The 21,785-nt window shown below is 33.6% G+C and overlaps 1 protein-coding gene across 2 annotated transcripts in view; it reads right to left on the reverse strand.

The window, feature by feature from the left end:
• LOC113549257 (putative ferric-chelate reductase 1 homolog) overlaps nt 1–21,785 on the reverse strand; it is a 42,169-nt gene that overhangs the window by 3,428 nt on the left and 16,956 nt on the right. Inside the window, exons 1-7 of one of the 2 annotated variants that reach the window (XM_026950469.1) lie at nt 12,096–12,234; nt 3,248–3,647; nt 2,114–2,208; nt 1,848–1,971; nt 1,530–1,730; nt 512–779; nt 166–434 (exon numbers count right to left, since the gene is read on the reverse strand). In XM_026950469.1, coding sequence (XP_026806270.1) covers nt 166–434; nt 512–779; nt 1,530–1,730; nt 1,848–1,971; nt 2,114–2,208; nt 3,248–3,595 — 1,305 coding nt within the window. In that variant the 5' untranslated portion in view covers nt 3,596–3,647; nt 12,096–12,234. Of the gene's footprint in view, nt 1–165; nt 435–511; nt 780–1,529; nt 1,731–1,847; nt 1,972–2,113; nt 2,209–3,247; nt 3,648–12,095; nt 12,235–21,785 lie in introns of those variants that run through there. The other variant, XM_026950468.1, reaches the window with a different exon arrangement.

Below are 21,785 nucleotides of genomic sequence, written 5' to 3' on the forward strand. Positions count from 1 at the left end.
GAATATGTTTTTGTGTCATTAGATTGTCATCACTTTTATCTTAATTTGTATGCGTATTTTTTTCTAAATATAATTGTTGAAATATAATATGCGATTTAGTATAACATAATTTTCTTAAATATAATAATTAACCATTACAAATTATAATGTGTAACGTTCACTCACCATCTTCTGGTCGTCCGAAATACCGACGGCCACATAAGCAGCATTCCTGGCTTTCATCTCGAACATGTACCGGGTCCCTTCGACTTTGACAGCCGTCACGGCAGCGCAGTCCTGTGTCGACAAGCAACCGTCGGGCGATCCGAAGCACGTTTTTGTCTGACCACAGTTGTCGTAAAACGGGTCCATTATACGAGCCGCTCTCAACTGGCCGAGTTTCCTCTTATCGGGGCTACTTATGAACGCTACATCGTGATAACCAACGCTGAACGCTACACGAGAATAGTTTCAAAATAGAAATTGTTATTATGACCGTACGTTTATTTTTATTTTGCCACAATTTGCGTACTTTTTAGCGAGGCGCCGGCGGCTAGCAGGACGAAATAATCGTTATTGTCCAGGTCATACGTGTTGTCTTCCATTTTTAAAATAGGATCCACGACAATCTTACAGTAAATAGCACCGTCGATGATCGAGGCGCTATCCAAACTCACGCCCGACAAGTCCTCGACACGTCGATTTTGCTTTCGATTGGGAACATTCCACGATTTGTAAGCACTTACGCTATTGCTTCGGCCACTCTCTTCATGAACACATTCGACAACGCCATCGCCTCCCTAATGAATATAAGCATATATAATAAGGTTTTTTTGGACAACTTGAAGTGAAGTAAACGAAAGCACACTATTGTACTATGAATGTTATTTGGTGAAATATAAATTTTTTTTTAAAATTATGACCGATTATTTTGACTAATAAATTACTATATAAAAATGTAAATATCGCAAAACAAATATGTTAACCACAAATAAGTTTAATATTATTTTGAAAAATATCATCTGCGTAAAGCATTATTTAAAATGTAATATAATTATTATTATGATTATATATTACAGGTTTTTAGACTAATTTTACTTTGCAACAAATTTAAACAACTATTCGCTCTTTTGCTTTTATTGATTACAACTAAAAAGTTACCACACGAAATTATAAAGTTCATTAATTAATCATCGCATAAATGATTACATTGCATGTTTTCCTCGAGAGTTTTTTGAATTGTGTTTTAAGCCTTAAATTCAATATTAAATGTTGAACCATTAAGACGAGCATTTGTTTATCCGTTAAAACCAAGAAAAGTTTCACAATGAAATTATTTGAAGACACATAGAAAACAAGAATTTATATATACTTTCATAAATAATCCGAAATTGACTTACGATAAGTCGTGCCGTTCAAAATTTGTTATGCATTAAAAATAATTGTATTGTATTATTATAATGTATGACGTGGTTAGTATATATTGTATTATGCAAATATAATATATGTTCAAATTACGTTTTAAATCGATAAACATTTAAATTATATACCATTTTGTTGTCGTCCGAAAGTCCAAAAGCCACATATTGGCTGTCACGGGCCATCATTTCAAATTGATATTTGTCATTCGACGGCATCAAAGCTACAACCGCTCGGCAATTCATCGTTTGAATGCAACCCAAAGGCGCCCCGACGCAGTTTTTATTTTTTCCACAACCGTCGTAAATGTTTGCCTCGATTTCTCTGAGACCCTAAAGCATTCACACGACATCTTTTAAGTATTATTTCCATTGGTGATACGATAATAATAGTAAATATAATATATAAAATGTACATATTATTATAGTATTATTTTTTTAAGTAGTTACATTTTCTGATCTGCCGATTTCGGTAGGTCCGGAAACTGAAGGCCCGCCTTTTGTACTGCTAACCTGAACTGGAGTCGAAGTTATGCCAACCCAAAATGTTGCGTAATCAAGCAACACCGTTGCCCTGCATAAAAAAAAATATTATACAATTTTTTCGCGTGATTTAATCGTGTGATATTATTTTTACGTAATAATAAAAACATAAAATATTGTTGAATTCAGAACATTATCGCGTTAAACGTGTAAATGAAATATTTAAGACTTACACAAAATTCACTTGTCCGTCAAAGTTTCTCGGTGCTTCCCAATCGAATTCTACTGATTTCTTTTTCGTGTTGCTACTGTGGGTCACGCCCGAGCTCTAAACATTAATATTGAATCTATTAGGAAAATCACTGTAATTTAAACATATTATTTTAAATAATAATCGTTAGTCAAAACGTATCTCAAAATTGTATTATTGTATGATAATTATAACTTTGCTATAATTATTTTGTGTACGAGAAACCCTATTACAATATAATAATAATTATTATTATTGTTATTCAAATCAATAATATTATACACACATTTTATACAATAAAATCGAAAAAAAAAAATAATAATAAAAATGACCAAAAGTTTTGTCGGTCCTGTATTCCTTACTATTATTTCGACAAGATACAACCTACTTTTATTATTCTATGTTGGAATCAACTGGATTAACCTTGGTCTACACATCTCGCTCGTGACTCGTGAGAACGCATTATTGCGATAATCTAGCGTTATTATAACAAGAAAACAGGTAGGTGCGTACAATTCAACCATTATTTTCACTATTTTACAACACCTGCACTATAACAATATAATATAATGGTATGCAACTAGTTTCTATTACAACGTCTGTTTCAATTGCGTTTCGATTTGTTCTGCGAATCGTATCCTCTTCATCTAGGCGTGCAAAACTCATTCGAATGTAATGGTCTAAATGGTTTTCGTTATAGATTTCACAACGCACCCGTATTTACGTCAAAAATCGTATGATTGTGTTAAAACGTGGATTTTAAGTCAAAATTTAAAATTTGAATGCTTGAAAAACGGAATATTCGGAGTACCGAAATTTGCTCGACCGACAATAGAAAACTGCGGTTCCGTTGTTGCTATAGAAAAAAAACTACAATTTACACGGAAAAATCGATACCTAAGTGTATATATATGCCAAAGCTGTATTATTCGGGTATTCCGAATTTTTGTCTTTCACTTATCAATAATTTATTCACATTTATTATCCAGTGACCACATTTGTCAATACCGTGTACCACAAACACGCCGATTACAGTATTACGTTACATATTATATTGATTCGATCGTTGCAGTGAAACAGCAGACTGTATGTTATGTATGATTGTTATTATACTCACGATCACTTCGTTGCAGTCGAGCGTCTGCGAGTCCTGCGGCACCTGGACGAACGATCCGACGGCGTCCTCGCCGGTTCCGGGCGCTCGGGCCTCGATCAGGAACCCGATGAAATAGTCGTTCGGCCGCGGCGCGGTGAGGGTGACGCGGACTCTTGACGACGTGGCGTTCTCGGACGGCACGATCCGGTACGGGGCGGCGGACACCTGAGCCGCCTTACCGTGACCCGGGATCATGGTGCGGCACGTCAGCACGGGCGCGCCGGACTCGTAGCCGCGGACGACCAACATCGAACAGCAGACGACCGCCAGGATGGCGAACGCGGCGACCGCGTGCCGGCTGGTAGTCATCGCGTACTGCAGCAGATCGCTGTTGTGTCAAGTCGAGTATAATACACGTGCGCTGTAATCAGTACAAACAGACGTACAACTTGAGTAAACCGAGTAAAAGTGCGAAAAAAAACAAAATGATTATATATTACTTAATATAAAATATTGATTAACGTTACGGTAATGATGAGTGAAAACGGAAAACGATTGTTTTTTTATTTTTTGTATTTTATCAATTGTCCTATCACTGGTGTGTATAGTCTGCAGGATGTCACCGATGTCTGTCCGTCCGCGAACACAAATTGTTTTATATTTGAACGTGACTTGCGCGGACGACATGTGTTGACGGTCTGACCAATATTATATTATATACCTACCGCTACTGTTGAATCATAATTGATTTATTATTATGATATAATTATACCTACATCGTTTGTTGAAGTATGCCAATGACGACGAGTTTTCGAAAACAATTAACCGTACGCGTATAAACAATATCCTACATATAGTGTCCCGTTATATTCATCCCCGTCGTTGACACGTTTTAGAATTTTTTTTTTTTTTTAAATTGATAGTATTTTGAAAATAATCACTTTTATAACGTTTTCGAGTAATTATTTACCGTAAACATAAAGTATACAACGTTTTTTCATCGGATGACAATATTATATACAAAGTCAATAAACCTATGGATTGTGTACTGTGAAGATATGGCGATGATAATAGTACAAAACGACGATACAAATAACGAAAATTAGTTTCAACATTTTGTCAGCCATTCCACAGCCACCCCGAGCCACGCTCGTCATACGGGTTTTAGTTTACATTATACAAATTCATTCGACACGCCGACGATGGTGACATATTATAATGGCGCGTACCCACAGCCATTAGCTTATGAACTAAAAACAATGTGAACTGAGACCCACGCGTACGATACGCGTAACTGCGAAACGGACCTCAAGATCGATTCAAATCAATCGTGCGGACACGACCACTTAAATATGATGATAATTATATTTTTGGACGTCCGCGAACGCGTGTCATAAGTCGAAACACTGTCTTCAGCTAAACTCGGCTAAATGCAATCACAAACTTTTAAATCATAATTAAGTGACACAATATGGTTTAATGACATTTTTTCCATATTTGATAGATGAATCGTGACTCCTCTTCTGGTAGGTCGGTAAAATTTTTATCTATATAATAATGTTTAGCTGTGATAACTCAACATACGTCACTGCTACGTATCACATAAATGTTGTCATTCCATATAATATGTTACTTTATTATGCACAAACTTATAACTATTCGCCAAACTGTAATAAAAACCACCGCTCACTGCTGCAGATAACGTCATCTTGATATTGTTAAAATACCTAATAGCTTGCTGTAAGGCCGTAACCCAGGGAGAAGGGTTTAACCCCCCCCCCCCGAGAAGTTTTCAGTTGTTGCAGCAGGGCTTTCGTTATACCTATATCAGTATTATAAATCATAATGTTCATGTTATATTATATATAATATAATTTACTATACCCAGCAATCACGATGCCCCTCTGTACGCGTGAGATGAGTTAGCGATAACTCTTGTAGCTCAGGAAAAAAACAAGGACTAGGTCCTAGTTGAAATATCATTTGAAAATCTGTATAAGCTCACGTATGCGTAATTAGTGCATTTTAACCTCGAATCGCCTAAACCACATCATCCCACCTAGCCACAAACCATTCTCCCCCCCCACCCCAAAAAAAAAAAGATAAAATCGTGACTTGAAAGGACTTGACAGTATAAATAATATTATTTTACAATCGTACTTGCTCCCTATATTTTTTCATACACCTGTTATAATTATATTTTAATTTCCGATTAGATACACACGTGACTGTTTTTTTTCCACTTCCGAATTTCCGTGATGCAAGTACACATTCACTTAACCGGTGCCTTTTGGCACCCGACTGCGAATTTCACGGTAAATTATTTCTAGACATTCCAGCACATTCACGCCACACGTTGCCGCCTACAATAACAATATATTATTTTCATTTTCCCACCGCTGCAGAGTGATAACTATATTAATAAACGCACACGCTTGCAGTTTATAATATTAATTTTGCGTAAATTAATTGCGAAAATTCAGTTATCGTGCCGATACACACTTCCTGAATGAGTAATCTCGATTCTCAATGAGCGAATTTATCGGCACGATGAAAACTTTTAAAAAAAATGTCCACCGTGTCCCAACCCGACGGCATTGTTAAGATTATTTATGATCGTCAATACCAAGACGAACGACAATTTATATTATACGTGAATATTTTATACTAAACCTTTATTGGTGTGATGTCATAATCTCAATTATAACATTATTAGGTGCATAATACTATGATTCCGGTATACCTGTATGCTATATAGATATTATACAGTTCAATCGCAATTAACACGTCACGTTATTATTTACGTACAACAGAATAATATAAGCTTGTATGGCAACGATATACCTGGTTTTCACGACGTGTACAACACATTAATATAATATGGATTAAGCAAATCGCATAAATCCCATTCCAGAATGAGTCGCGTTTAACATTTAACTCATGCGATTAATTTATGTGGAATTTTGTCGAAATGCATTCCTAGTATGATAATATAAAATACATTTACCTATTAGCTAAAACACATTTCCCTCCCAACACACCTTTCTGCTGCCATTGTCACCATATTATACACACGATAATCGTCCCGCAGAATATTCGTCCACAACACAATAGTATATACATTATACATATACAATTAGGAAGCTACACATTTTGCCTAGTGCCCTAACATAAATTATTAAGCGGAAGATCTATTTACTGAAAAATGTCCTTTTTAAAAATTACATCTCTTCCGGACGTCGTGCCGTAGTAGTTTAGGTACTTTATTTGCAGACGAACAATAACACCGTTATATTATTATTAAACAATAAATAAATATATATTATAGTATACATACTATACACCAGTTATTCTGATAGACGATACGACAACAATATTAATTTATAACCTATTCAAAATTACATTCAACTCGTGTAGGCAATGGTACGAAAATAAACAAAATACAAATGTATTATTATATTATATACCTATAGGTACCACTCATACGCGGCGTCTAAGCTCTTGGGTCGTGTACCTCATGTTAATTATTATCTATAAACGTGCAGTAGGTATTTGCCTACTTATAGATACAACAAGTCATAACAGTATTATTTTACACAGTATATATAGAAACTAAACATATTTCCTTAATTTTTTAGAAAGTGTGTTTGCTCCAAAATAAATTATGGCATAGTTACATAGGCGACGGACACAGGTGACAAGAACCGTTTAGGTGTCTAATTATGTATTTTAAGTTTCTAAACTACTTACAGAATCATTGCATACGACAAAAACTAAAACGTAAAAATATTATACTGCACATATGCATACTAGAAACGAAAATAAATAAGAAAAATAATATATGCTGTTTTAACTTAACACACGCATTGCGGTATATGAGTTTATCTAGTGCATAATAATATTATGTAGGTATACTTATTCATAATATAACAACTACAAATCGCTAAAATATTATATACTCCGATAAATGTCTGGCACTGATCTCTTTATCCTACTTTTACGCCATTTAAATTCCAAACCAAACTTCCGTCGGCAATAATAAAAGGATTCATAAATATTTCACAAAAATACATAACATAGTATATTATTATGTGTAGATATAAAATATTATGTAGAGCGTCTTTGTTATTTTAATATGATTTAAGCAATTTATTTTAGTTTTTTCTGATTTATTTTTACTTGTACACAATGTTCAACGCATCTATCGGTTTTGTATTTTATCAATATTATTATTGTACTTGTGGTATTTTTAGGATTGAATTTTTAAAGTTTTCAACACTCGAAAGCACTTGAACTACGTAAACATTGGAAAAGAATTTACGAGTTAAACGTATTTGAATAATTTTATAGTCATTGTCAACATTATGTTTATCTGTGATTTTATTAGTGAAAACTATGTGGATTTAAGTTGGTGTCCCATAAATTATACTGAAATTGCACGATACCTAATACTAATAATCTATATTTTACATTTAATTATCGTGTTACAGCTTATAAATTAGGCAACATTTTTTCTCGGTTAGCCTGTTTGAGAAAAATTTAAAGTATTAATAATAATTGCTTTTAGTTAAAAAAAAATTATTATTGGTTTATTCTTACGAGAAAAAAAATGCAATCACTGCATTAACCAAATAAATGCTAATTAATAACAATTTTACATGACATTCAAGGTAATAACACCATTGGTTTTCAATGTTTATATATAAACATTATTATAGGTAGGTAGTTAGCTTAAAAAATAAAATATACCTTATAAGTTATGACCTCTATCAAATAGGTTGGTATTATTATAATTAATCATAAATTACTTATTTACTTAATACTTATACATAAAATCGAATTATATAAGTAGTAAGTACTTAAATCTAAAAAAAAGCATTTTTAAATACTTACACCGTATTGTAGGTAGTTAAATGGATACAATGAAATATCAATACATTTATTAGATGCAAGTATGGTTTGTTGGTTTTTGGTAGTCATCGTTTTCTCATACAAACACAATAAATAAATCAAACAAACATTCAAGCCCATTTATATCAGGCTAAACCGTTTCGGAAAATAACAGGAATAATGAATAATCTTGTAATGAAATCGCTATTCTACGGTTACGAAAATTATAATTAATAATATTTCCTACCCGTTTTTCGAAACTAGATTTTTCAATTTGGTTGTAAACATATATCGCATTCTGTAAAAGTTTACGACAAAGACTTGAAAAGTTTCAAAGAATCCTAAGTTATCGCGTAAATGTACATTTAACTTTTTTGCGTGACGCGGACGTTGGCTGTCCCACTTTCCGCGAGTCCCATCGTCAGCTCACGGCGTTTTATCGATTTATGACGATATTAATATTTTATTATTACACCAGGAAAAAAATGAAAAGAACAAAGTCAATGTTACGTCCTTCGAAACGCAAGTATTTCACAAAACGTTTTATACGTAGGATTAAATAATTGCTTTGAGTAGGCAGGTACATGAATATTTTCAGTGGACGAAAACTTTGTCGTTAATGATATAAAATATAATACAAAACAAATCCCAATGCACGAGCATATATATATACGTGATGAGTAAACACAAAAAGGGAAAGCCTCGCGCGTTCTCGCTGCGGAAAAAAAACCCCGAAAGCGCGTGTTTTCCGGGATAACCTTTGGACCAAATGAGGTCGTTAGGAGAATAATGGAGGCTCGAATCAACGGCCGTTATGTACCAATGCAGGTACGTTATATATATATAAATCCACCGAACACGCTGTGGAGCCGACAAGTCGGTCCGGAGAGACTGATATTTAATAGCAACGTAACAACGACGGCGGCGGTGATGATAATACTGAACCGGAAATAATTGCGCGCGCCAAATGATATATATATATATATATATACAATAATAATATTATTATATTATTATCGTAAATTCGCAAAATATACAATACGCGATCACAGCAATGCCCCCAAGACTGAAGTTCACCATCGCCCGGATGCTATAAGAATACAACAAATCGCGTTATCCGACTCCTACGCCTATTATAGACGGAAACGTACATTATATAATATATAATCTATATGTTGCTCGCATTCGAACCTTGGTCGCATACCCGTAACGTATTATATATTATCGGCTATTCTATACCGCCATACCGGTACAAGACCCGCGGACTATATCATAACATCGTATATTATATTTTATGATATGATATAAGATATATTTATGTAGTGAGTATAGTACCTAAATGATGCTGGCGATAATTATTGCTAGAGCGGCATAGTATAATAACGTGTAGAGGTGACCTTCGTCGGTTCGCTTCCGTATATAATGTGTAATGGAATAAAACGCCCGTGTTTTTTTTTCCTTTTCTTCTCGCCAAACGTTTTATCGTCTAACCGTGACCGGAGTCGTGACCGATCCCGGAGATCATAATATACATAATATAATAATATAATGATATTGTTATTACCGCGCAATGACTGTGTAATGTATATATTATAGTATATACGTTTTAAACACACAAATTGCAGTGTCGTTATCGCAATCGCCCTCCGGGAAAGGGAGTACGCGCTGCGGGGTAGCGACGCCGCTGCCGTCGTCGTATTTGTCGCGAAAAAGTCGTTGCCATTACATATTATTATCGTCGTCGTCGTCGTAATTTCCTCAAACGGTCAAGGACGGCAAAAAAAAAATAGAGATAAAAACCGCCTCTACTAACCGTCTTAAAGAGTCGTGTGCACGCGTTATTATTTGATAAGGATCGGGGCTTCTCTAAATTTGGAATCACAGGGTCACGCGCCACAGTCGTAAAATATTTCGTAGCCGCCGCCGGCGAAGGATTACAGCTACCGCCCCGAGAAGATATCCGACGATGATAAATGACGACGGGTCGTCAACTTAGCGTATACATATTACATATTATATATGTGCGTGCGTTGTACGAGGTTTGAGCGCTCTGACTGGTGGTGATTTCTTTTTACTCGTTTATTATTGTTATTATTAGCGTTTTCTCCGCGCGGAAATGGAGAGTTCGTTTCGAATAATTGGGCAACCGAGTCTCGCTAACCAATCCTTCACGATAAAACCGCGACTTGAAACTCCCGTTCGGCGGAAGACGACTTTATGATGTTTATGACGAGAGCAGAACATTCCATCACTACGACTGTGCGCGTTGCACAAAAAACCGTAAGATCGTAATACAGTCTCGAGTCGCGATAACCCGAAGTTGAAAGGAGATAAAAAATCGCTTCGAGATGTATATTATTGGAGATGTCTAACTCGAATTCATATTAATTTATACATTTCTAGGGGAATTAAAAAAAAATCCAAGTTGTCCAGTTTTTCGTGTCATCGTCACTCGACAGTATATAGTGAAACCAGCGCGCACCCAGTGGTTAGGTTAGGTGTAGATATTATATTATACAGCGGTCAAACGACGACGGGGTAACAAGAAGCAGCTGGGTAAAATGTTATCACGGGTAAGGTTTTTTTCGTCACACACGCGTAATGTGTCTATTTAGAGCGGCGCTTTTAACCGCGTATGCCATAAAATTATATACGTCGTCCGCACCGACCGAATAGCAGTGACTCGACCGCGCGATGATGTTATGATAATGCCGCTGCTGTCGTGCTGATATCGTTCGTGGTTTTTACCCGTCGTTGTTAAATCGAATATCGTTTTCGCCGCCGAGAAAACCATCGAAATAACGCCGAGTAATAAATAAATATAATAATAATATGTTGGCGTATATTGTTATTTTTATGTTTTTTCGCCCCGTGGTGTTCTATAATTTGCATTCTTTCGCGCTGCAAAGATGTCCATCTGCCATAGCGCATTATCACAAAACGCATTTATACATAATATAATACAATACTGTCGTCGTTTCCGCAGCACCAGCAGTCGTTCGTAATGTAATACGTCTGCGACTAATATGAAATATTTTAATGGGTCATTTTTTCCCGCCTTCCGTGTACTTCGTATGTGTTTTTCGCACGTGCACTGTGCACTCTATACGTATATGTGTTATCATACACCTGGCGGCTGGCACGTCGTGTTTTCGCGTTAAAACCCATATAATGGCCCGTCGTCGCCGTGTTTCGACCTCGTTTGCTAAAACGAACCCACTTAAAATGCACGGAATTTACATAGCGAATATATTACTATTATTATTGTTATAAGACCACAAACGAATCGAGCCGACTACGACAGAGCCGTGTCGCTGTATTATATACGCATATATAATACCTTTGCGCTCGCACTGCATCCGCGTGGTATACCTATACAGTATATAATATACACCCATACACGTACTGCAGTAAACGCGTTTGAATTACCGTAAGTACAAAGTTGAATCATATAGCTGAGATTTGCGCTCGCACAACAACAATACTGCAGATGATAATATAACAAAAATATTAATTAATAACTGCGCGGAACGGATTGACTAACAGTTACGATGAATATATATATATCTGCGAATTCGCCGAGTGAAATAATTAACGTTGTACAAAATGTACGGTGGTGATTAAAATACGCGATACGGCTGCGGCCGGGGAGGTTGCACGTTTACGTACATATGATGTCTACAAATCACGCGTTTGGATCTTTTTTGTCCTGTTTGACCTCCGCTCGTGCCTTCTACGGCGACGTCGTCGTAACATTAATTTTATTAAAATATTATCTACACGGCTATTAATATTGTTATTATACTATCGCCCATAGTGCGTATCGTTAATTGTTATTGTTATTTTCGTCGGGTTAACGTCGGGAGATGGTATCGGTCCAGCGCGCAAATGGCCAACAATAAAGGAATATATAATAATAATTACGAGGATATCGTTACGTGATGGCGTCGTGTGCTTAATAATTGTATTAATGTATTACCTTAAGAGCGTATCGCTGAAATACGAACATTTGCTATCGGTCATTCGGTCGTCGGCCGTCGATTATTATTATTATCGTCATCGTCATCGCACGCCTACATTGAATACCGCCAAAACTTAAACCGCGTAGTATTAAAAAAAACGTCTCATTAAAACGTTTAACAGACAAAATGTGTACGCGAGTCATATTATATACCAATATATATATATAATATACGATATGAGTTAGGCGTCGTTTCAAGGTTTAAAAAATAAGCGTGTTCACCCACTACAATTATTATTATGTTATCTATATTACAATATTGCAATAATATATTATTCGTAGGTATACGGTATATACAACGTGTACGATAATGTGCACGCGTCAAACGGGCGGCCCGGTGCACGTACTCTGCAAATAATGGTTAATCCGTGTATTTTACGGACCGTTTTGTAAAATTGACATCTAGACGACGATGTTACCTCAATCGGCAATAGTGGTGGTAGTAGTATACGCTACTCCGCTCGACTTTATGACAGCGTGTCTGGAAATCATCGTGCGTCCTATTTTCGGGCGATTTTCCCGGCGAATCTCGCGAACGACAGGTAACCCGCCGGGATTAACGAGACGAAAACGTATTATTTGTGTAAGTTTTTGAACCGAACTGATAGCAATAGTTTATAGTATCGACGTCGTATACGTAAAGATCGTCGACTACACGGCATTGGGTGATTGGTCGAGTAGTAACTCAGTAGCGGGAATGTATAGTATAAAAATGTGCATAATGTATTATACGTGTACTTAGGTTCAATAGTTTAATAATTATTATTTATTATGATTGATTTGCTCCGCTCGGGACCGTTTATCGTTACTCGACAGATCATATAGGTGCATACGTACCTATTATTCGTTAATTATTATTATTATTACTTTTATACGCGACGACCGGGGAACTTTTCAAGCCGAATGCCCGCGTCGCGCGTGCACACCACTGCAGGAGGTATTAAGCACAAACTATATTGGTGAATTTAATAATTATACCTATTACCTATTACGCGTGTAGTTATGTATCATACTCACAGCAGTTAATAATTAAACGAATAATGTTGTTGACTTTAGGAGATTTAATATTTTATGATTTACACAGTAGCAAATATTTAAGGTATAAATATTAAATTTTAACTGAGAAATTCGCCATTTGGACAGACCGATCGTATTTGTTACTATTTTTATTGGTCATTTTCATAAAATGTTTGGTGGACTTAAACCCAAAAATCGCCTCTACCCTTATTCGCTCAGAATATATTATGAGTATTGTTCTTTTATGAATTATCTTGCCCGCGTACGAAATTCAATTCATATTATAAAACCATTTCTAAGTTTTCTACAGTCCATTGTTTGCGTTCAATAATATATTTAGTTGTGAGTTTATGACCTATAAATATTAAATATTGTTATGTGCTGTTCTTGCCATAGAATCATCGATTGGCATATTTTTCAAAGAGGAGAGGATAACATTTTATTTAATTACAAACGTATATCAAAATATTTTTGTGTTCAGCTCGGTTAAAAGGAACGATATAAATCCCCCCTTGATCCCCTCACCGTAAATGGCCACTGTATCATCGAGTAAATAGGTCGTACAGTACGACGTGTTGGCGTTGCCATTATTTTATCGTATTCAGTATGTCGACAAAAAAAAAAAACTAGTTGGCGGCGGGGACGCCTCAAGGTCGTATTCAAATAATAATTATAGAACGAATTAAATTTCACTTTCGCAATGACTTGCATGTTTGTTTTTGTGAAAATACGTAATATGTGTGTATGTTATAATAATTATATTATAATATCGCCAATACGTAACGAGTGCAGCGAGCGTAGTCGTGGTTGCCGGATCCGTTCCATTTTTTTTTTTTTTTTTTTTTGTTTTCTGAAAACCATAATCCCGATAGCTCCGTATACGGCATATTAATATAATATATTACAAATAATACTCGGAATTCGTGTTAACACAGCGTCTGGCGAGTAATTTATCAAGCGCTAACCCATCGCATCAACATTATTACTACTACGTTATAAACCGTTGATCTGAATTCCGAAGTACGGAGAAATCCGCAGTCGCCTTGAAACGACAATAATTGTTTTTGTACGAAATCGAACATATTCACGATAAGCCCGCTGCCAGCGCCATTGCAACGTCGTGGCGCGACAACTCTGCGTGTACAATATGTTATACCGAATAGACGTGTTGCCTAATCAAAAAAGGATAACGGTGGTACCGGGTAAAACGAAGCGCGTAATAATATGTACGGTGTATATAGACGGTGGACAAGTCGGTATCGTGTAAGCCTATGACAGAAACGAAGTCGCCACGGGCTCGATACACAATATACACGGGATTCCATTCCCCGAGCGTTAATGTCTTTCAGAAGATATAATGGAGATTTTGATAAACAAAAATGTACCTACATCTACAACGTCGGCGTGACCTCGTCTCGGATGTCTAAGAACTGTAGACAAACCTATATTAGGTCTACTATTACAATATATATATACTGCGGTATACTCCAATATCAGTAAATTACCATCGACAGCAGCCTTCGACACTGTCGGACGCAATGGTCGATATACTTATTACATTATAGCCTACTATCTACATAGTACCTATGATAATATACACATATATTATACACACCTGTATATATATTAAAAGAGTTTTATAGACAAAACGCATTTATTTTTTGTTATTTCTTATTCTTTACAATATTATGTGACTATGTGAGATAAGAACGAAAGTACGGTTAAATCGTATGCCATAGTAATATTTCATAATTTTAATCAAATAATGTATATAATAGTATATGTATATCGAGCGTGTAGGTACCGTTATACCAAAGATTGAAGATTGACTAAAAATATAACGAACGCAACGAAGTAAAACGATGACGTCTTATTTAATGATAATGTTTTTGTTATAGCATATATTATTATTATTATTATTATTCATATTGTTTTTTAATTATACGTCTTGAAAAAGTGAAAACAATATAAACATAAAAATTATGTTAATACGTATACAGGTAAGAATTGTAATTTTGTGTGTTTGAATACTTCGTGTTACGTGTATAATAGAGAATAATAACTGTAAAATATACTTTAAAGATTAAAAATCATTGTAAATTGAAATATGCTTAATTTAAAATAAGATATGATACAGCTAGTTTTACTTATATAATATTATGATAGATACCTAACGTAGATGTGTGGAAGTGTGGTAAAATAGGTGTGTGAAGTCTTAATATTTAAGAAGTGTTAAAAACAAATATACAATTATTTAACATGAAAAGTGATTTTCGCTTTTGTTGTAAAATTTAGATAATACGAGCCGCAAGGTTATTTAGGAATATTATTTTGTTCCTATAGCACTGATCAAATATTTCTTGCACATCTGTATACGTGTATAGGTATATAATCAAATAACAATAAATATACTTTATTGTTTCAATCCTATAAAAAGTAGCCGTGGGAACCTGACAACTATTTTTTTGCAATAATTGCTTAGATATATTATCTACAATAAAAAATGAGAAATTATTTATTTTTTACGAACTTCCACTATTTAAAAATCAAAGTTTTTATAATTGCATTTTAGATCCTATATCATATTTCCGTAAAAAAATAATAAGCATAACAATATAATGATTTTGTGAATTGGAAAATTGATTAACAAACTCATGAGCAATTTAATCAATCATAGTCCAAAGGTATTATTTTGTTATCACATAAATATTTATAGAAGTATAACAGCTTTGTTTTTAATTGTATATGCTTAAAAAATATTTACCAATACATTCTAGTCTACAATATATGTAACGTATTCGTCGATCTTATTACACTAATGGTTTCCGTTTGGAAATTTAATATTAGCCTCCGTTTGACCGCTATATGTTGTCAGCTTACAATTACTTAAAGATTGAATGTAAAAATATTATATCATGGCCCATGGGTCATAGAAACGAATATATATTTAACCATATTATAGTATATAGCTAATACCATGTACAATATTTAAGTGTATTGCAATATTATATGGGCTAGGTTGACACAACCTAGTTTCTATAAATCAAATCTTTGCATCTTAGTTTAATCAAAAATAGACACTTTATACAGCGTGATTCATAAAACATGCTCACACCCATTTTTTTGAGCAGAATTTTCAAAGCAATTACTTTTTTTTAAATATCTTGATGTAATTAAATCAAAATTCAAATGAATAGTTCAGAATTTTTATCCTTTTATACTAAAGATTATAATATAGCTTGAAGAGGGTTTGGATTATGATTAAAAACTTAATAAATATTGATCCATAAAATGTTTTTAGATTTTAAAAATGTCCTAGTTTAATAAATACTATATCAAATATTATATTGTTGTTTTACATTTTTATTAAATCATTTTTAAGAACCGTTACCCATATTGGAATACGTATAAATATTAATAACTCAGAAACTATAATAATCGTTTTAAATAAATTAAATTTAAATAAACATTACCATTTTTAAAAAATCACTTGCATAATAATCCATAGAAAAAAGGTGATTTTTTTTTTTTATGATATTGTTATGAATAATTTTTAAATGGTATAAAAATACTAAATAATTGAAAATATGGTTCTTAAGTACCTAAGTATTCCATAAAACAGAATTTGAAATGATCAATTGAAAAATCATTAAATACATTATTAGAGAAAAATAGGATTATTTCAAATAAATAATTTGTTTTATGATTTTATTATATACACTTATAAAATAATTACAATAATAATAATAATTTATATATTTGTTGTTATATAAATATACTTTCAATACACTTTTATTTTTTAATTCGACGAAAATGGAATTTAACTTTTTCAATATTTTTAGGGAAATTAGTCTCTGTAAAATACGCTTAATAGTTATAATCAATAATAATACTAATATTTCAAAACGTTAACAAATTAAAACAGTATAGTACAAAATTAATTAAAATGTGAAAATCGTATCTCGCTCGCAGGCTTTCGTTCCAGTCAACATTATATTTAATTGTATATTACTTTAAAAAGTGTTATTCTGTTTGGCATTAACTAACAACATACACTAAATAAAACTATTTGCAATTTACAAGAATATTAATAATAATAACCATAATAATAAAAATGACAATACTAATAACAGTTATAGAAATTGTGTCATATTATATTAGTTGGTAGATATGTAGCATACTGCATTATGAAAATATAACGAACACTAGACGACAAATCAATAACATTTTTATTACTTGACATGTGAAATGAACACACATTGTATAAATTGTACTTTCACGGTCATCATTCATTTTTCATTGCTATAATACAATATTGATCATTAGATCTTAAACTGATTTAATGTTTGTCTTATTAATCATAGTCGTGACTTATAAGATACTAGATAATTTTTATATACTCGAACATTGTACCTACAAATTAATATATATATATATATATATAGTGTTTTTTATGTTTTTTTTTACAACGGCTCAATGTGAAATTTGTCATTTATATTATTTTATTATTCAAAATCAACGTTGACAACCACATTCATAATCTATCGAGCAATTTCTGTCCATGTGATGTTGCATAAAATAATAATTCCTTCCGGTATCTTTATTCAGGGTTGTTGAGTATTTTAAGCATTTAATATAGGTACAACATTATTTAAACACCTAATAGCTAGGTTAAAAAAAATATATTTATTGGTTTGCAAGTTTTAACATAGTTTTTACTTAAGTAAAAGTTAACATAAGTATAAACTATAAATTAATAACTATTAAGTAATATATACGCAAAATGTATTAATTATAAATTATAATGTCGGTTTACATAAAAAAAAATTGGATAATTGTTCACTAAAATTGAATGAAATAATCATGAGCTATTAATAATTAATGGCCATTAAGTCACTATTGATTCATTAAATGTTTAATGATTGTTTAAGCATAAAGATCTTTTAAGGAGTTTGAGAAGATTTTAATTAGTACATTATTAACAGAAATAATAATTTCAGACTTTTTCAATATCACTCAATATAGTAGTGCACTACTAAATAAATCGGAATTAATATTTTGTACCAGCATATTTCTGTGTTCGCAAATAACTTGTTTATAATAAATTAAAAGAAAAATAAACAGTGATTCCTGAACCTAATAAAATAACCTAAATAACAAAACATAGTGAAGTATTTTAAAAAATCACCGTCTACATTTTTACGTACCTAAAATCAATAACACGATTAAGTCTTACAATGTGTATGTTTTTATATCATAGACGCATTGTGAGTCAATCAATAATCACACAGTGTTTAAATATAATATTACAGCAACAATCGTAAAATAAATCGATATTTAAATAAACCCTCTATTTTTATTTGGCGATTTATATATTATGATAATTAATTTTAGGCAATAATCATTCAAGTACTTATTATAGTTCCGTACGTTAGTTTTATTCACAACGGTGGATGGGCAATAAATTGAATTTGGCTCAACAGTTAATGAGGGTATTATTTCTGTATAAACTTAATAATATACACAGCATATAACTAATTATAGTTGTATTGTATGTATTAACGTGTTATACTCAACCCAGTCGACTATAAATCTTGCAAAATATTTCAAACCATTTTATAAGTGGACAATAATATAATACATCCGGAGACAAATGTGCATGAAATTTATATTTTTCATCACTTTTCCGATTAGAATTTCGACGCTAAAATTCAGAGACATTTGATCGCGGCTGATGGATATTGAATGGTCGATTAGGTCGACGCAGCCTCGGAGGTTAGCGCTGTCTGGCATCCCGCAATGTCCGCAAAACTCAATAGCCGCCGCCGCTTCCAAGCGAATTGCAGCGTATATATAGCCGATTAATAATAATATCATAACTACTGCTGTAGTACGCCATAAGCTATGCCCGCGGGTAAGTGCTTTTAAATTCGCCGCTGCCCCGCCTAAACGGATAACTTAGCGGTACTGCAGTTGTGTAATGTACACAGAGATTAGAGACAATCATCCGAACGCGGTCGAAACCACGTATATATAATATTATTATAGCTATACAGTGACGCGCCATTAAAGTTTAACGAACAAAAATTTACCAATAACTGCATTTTCTACCGTCGAGAAACGTACATTTAGCGTGTACGTGTTACTCATCTAGTTCAGAAATGCGTAAGACGCGTCGTCGAAATGCTATTGGTATTTGCCTACTCGGTGACAACTTTGTTTGCGCCATAAATATTTAATGTGCGCGCGTGTATGTGTGCGAGTGCGAAAAACTAAAAATCAGTGAAAAAAAAACGAAAAGCTTCTTGAAATAAAGCGTAATACGAACAGCGGTTATTGTATCGCGCGAAATAATGACGGCTGCAGTAAAATACACGATATTTTAATTTAAAAATACATTATACGTCGGTCAACCAAAGTCACCTACCTATGTCCTATATATTAAATGTCACGTTTAGGAGACGGCGACAACGGTGCCGCATAAAGCAATTACACCCGTAGTTATGCGCATTATGGTCGTATAGACGACATAGAAAGTTGCAGGCCGAATAATGATAACCACAGTATAATGCTAGGTTTTAAAAAACCGACACACGTAGTGATAAAAAAATAAAATGTTTAAAAAATAATTAAAAATACATCCTCGGCGTCGCGGGCTACACCAAATCTATTATAGTGAATGTTTACACACAGCCTCTCCGCCACGAAGACGCGGCAATGATAATTGTTACACCGTTTTCGCTCACTGAATACAATGCACGCGATCTGTATATATACACACGAGTATGTGTATATAATATATATACATATATATAAACATATTGTAATACGCTAGTATATCAATTATTCATCAACGAAAACGAAATTCGAGCGAATTCCGTTACCTACGCCCACGCATTTTATCCTTCGCGCGTGACACAACAAAAGCTTTCATAAAATAAATTAGAAACTATATATATATATATATAGGATCTTCCGTGGAAAAGGATATGACGTGTCGGTAGTTGTAAATACTATCATAATAATAATCGTCGCGCGCGCTTGCGTATATGAGCGTGTCTCTCTTGTTTCGCCGACAATATTAAAGATGAAGACGGCAACCGGAATAACGATTACTATTCACGGTGCCTAATATTTTTGGATCGTTTTAAAACCATTAATCGTCAGCCTGGGTAGGACGAAAAACGTTTGTGCAAACACAACGACATAATAAAATACTTGCTATATATTACCTATATATACCTGCCTACACGTAAAATGATAATTATAAAAATGTCATTATATACTGTACGGCGATGTGAATACCGAATCCAACGACCGAAATCGTATAAATATTATACCGTTACAGTCAGTTCCGATAATAAAAATATAATAATAATCAAATTTCCACCTATCGGGTTAGAAACGGAGAAATAAAAGTGCGGAAAACTACACTACTTGTTTTTCAGACAAACATATTAATTTTCAGATTAAAACCATTTTATATTGTACTCTATATATATAGTGATTTTCAAATCAGCTTAAATTTGCAGTTAATGACGGCCTATTATTGTATAATACGAGTATACGACTAAATAAATCTTTTTTACGAGGAAAAATTGCTGTAGTCCCTCGAAAGTCTTACGCGTATTGCCATACCTCAATGAGTTTAACAATGTGTACTATTAATATTATACACTATATAATATTAATTGTAATAACACGAAGTGCAATATAATTTTAATAAAATATTGAGACATTATACGAATTATATTATTTCCCTCGACGATGTCATTATTTTTATTGGTATTTTTTTTTCAGATCCGAACGCAATAAAGGCGAGGAGTCTGTGATCTGATGTTTTTCCATTAGCATTAATGGACAATCTCTAATGTCCATGGTCCTGTCGTTTTCGTGACGTTTCTGTCTTCTGATACGTGCGCGTACTGAGATAGAAGGACACGCACGTGATATAATATAACGTTATATATCATACTCGCGTGTTTACGTGACACATCGACGAACGTTTGGGAGTTCTACCCGACCGGAATCTACTAAAGTTTGACAATTCAACTTAAACGAAACATTCAATCAAAGGCTCTAGTAGTATATATTATTTATCATAGTTTTACATTGAATATTTATATATATATATATATATTATGCACGCGAGTTTATACACCGCAAAAACCTTTTGTTGTAAGACTATAATACCATATCGCCGTGATTTGACAGCACACCAAACTCAGAGAAAAATATATAACATATTATATGATGTTATGTAGGTATCATGTTTATATGAGTGCCGCCGACTAAAAGCGTAGGATTTCGTACTACACCGCGTACGTGCACTGCTATGATATAATATTATATTTACAGTATAAATTCGGTTGCAATATCATGGCTACCTCTAAGCGTATTATATGCATCAGGTATTTTTTCCGAGTAAATAATAAACTTATCAAAATAATTTACAACCGACGTCTTGTTTTTTCCCCGATTACCTACGCGCTTAATGACTTCTTACCATATCTTCCAATGTGTTTTCAAATGATTTCCCGTGTTATACTGTTATAAATATCAGTATAATATTATTATAATGACGTTTTGTCGTGTACGATGTTTGCGATGTTTGCGAGACTAGACGAATTA

Source organism: Rhopalosiphum maidis, chromosome 1, assembly GCF_003676215.2.
Source record: "Rhopalosiphum maidis isolate BTI-1 chromosome 1, ASM367621v3, whole genome shotgun sequence".
NCBI classification, from domain to species: domain Eukaryota; kingdom Metazoa; phylum Arthropoda; class Insecta; order Hemiptera; family Aphididae; genus Rhopalosiphum; species Rhopalosiphum maidis.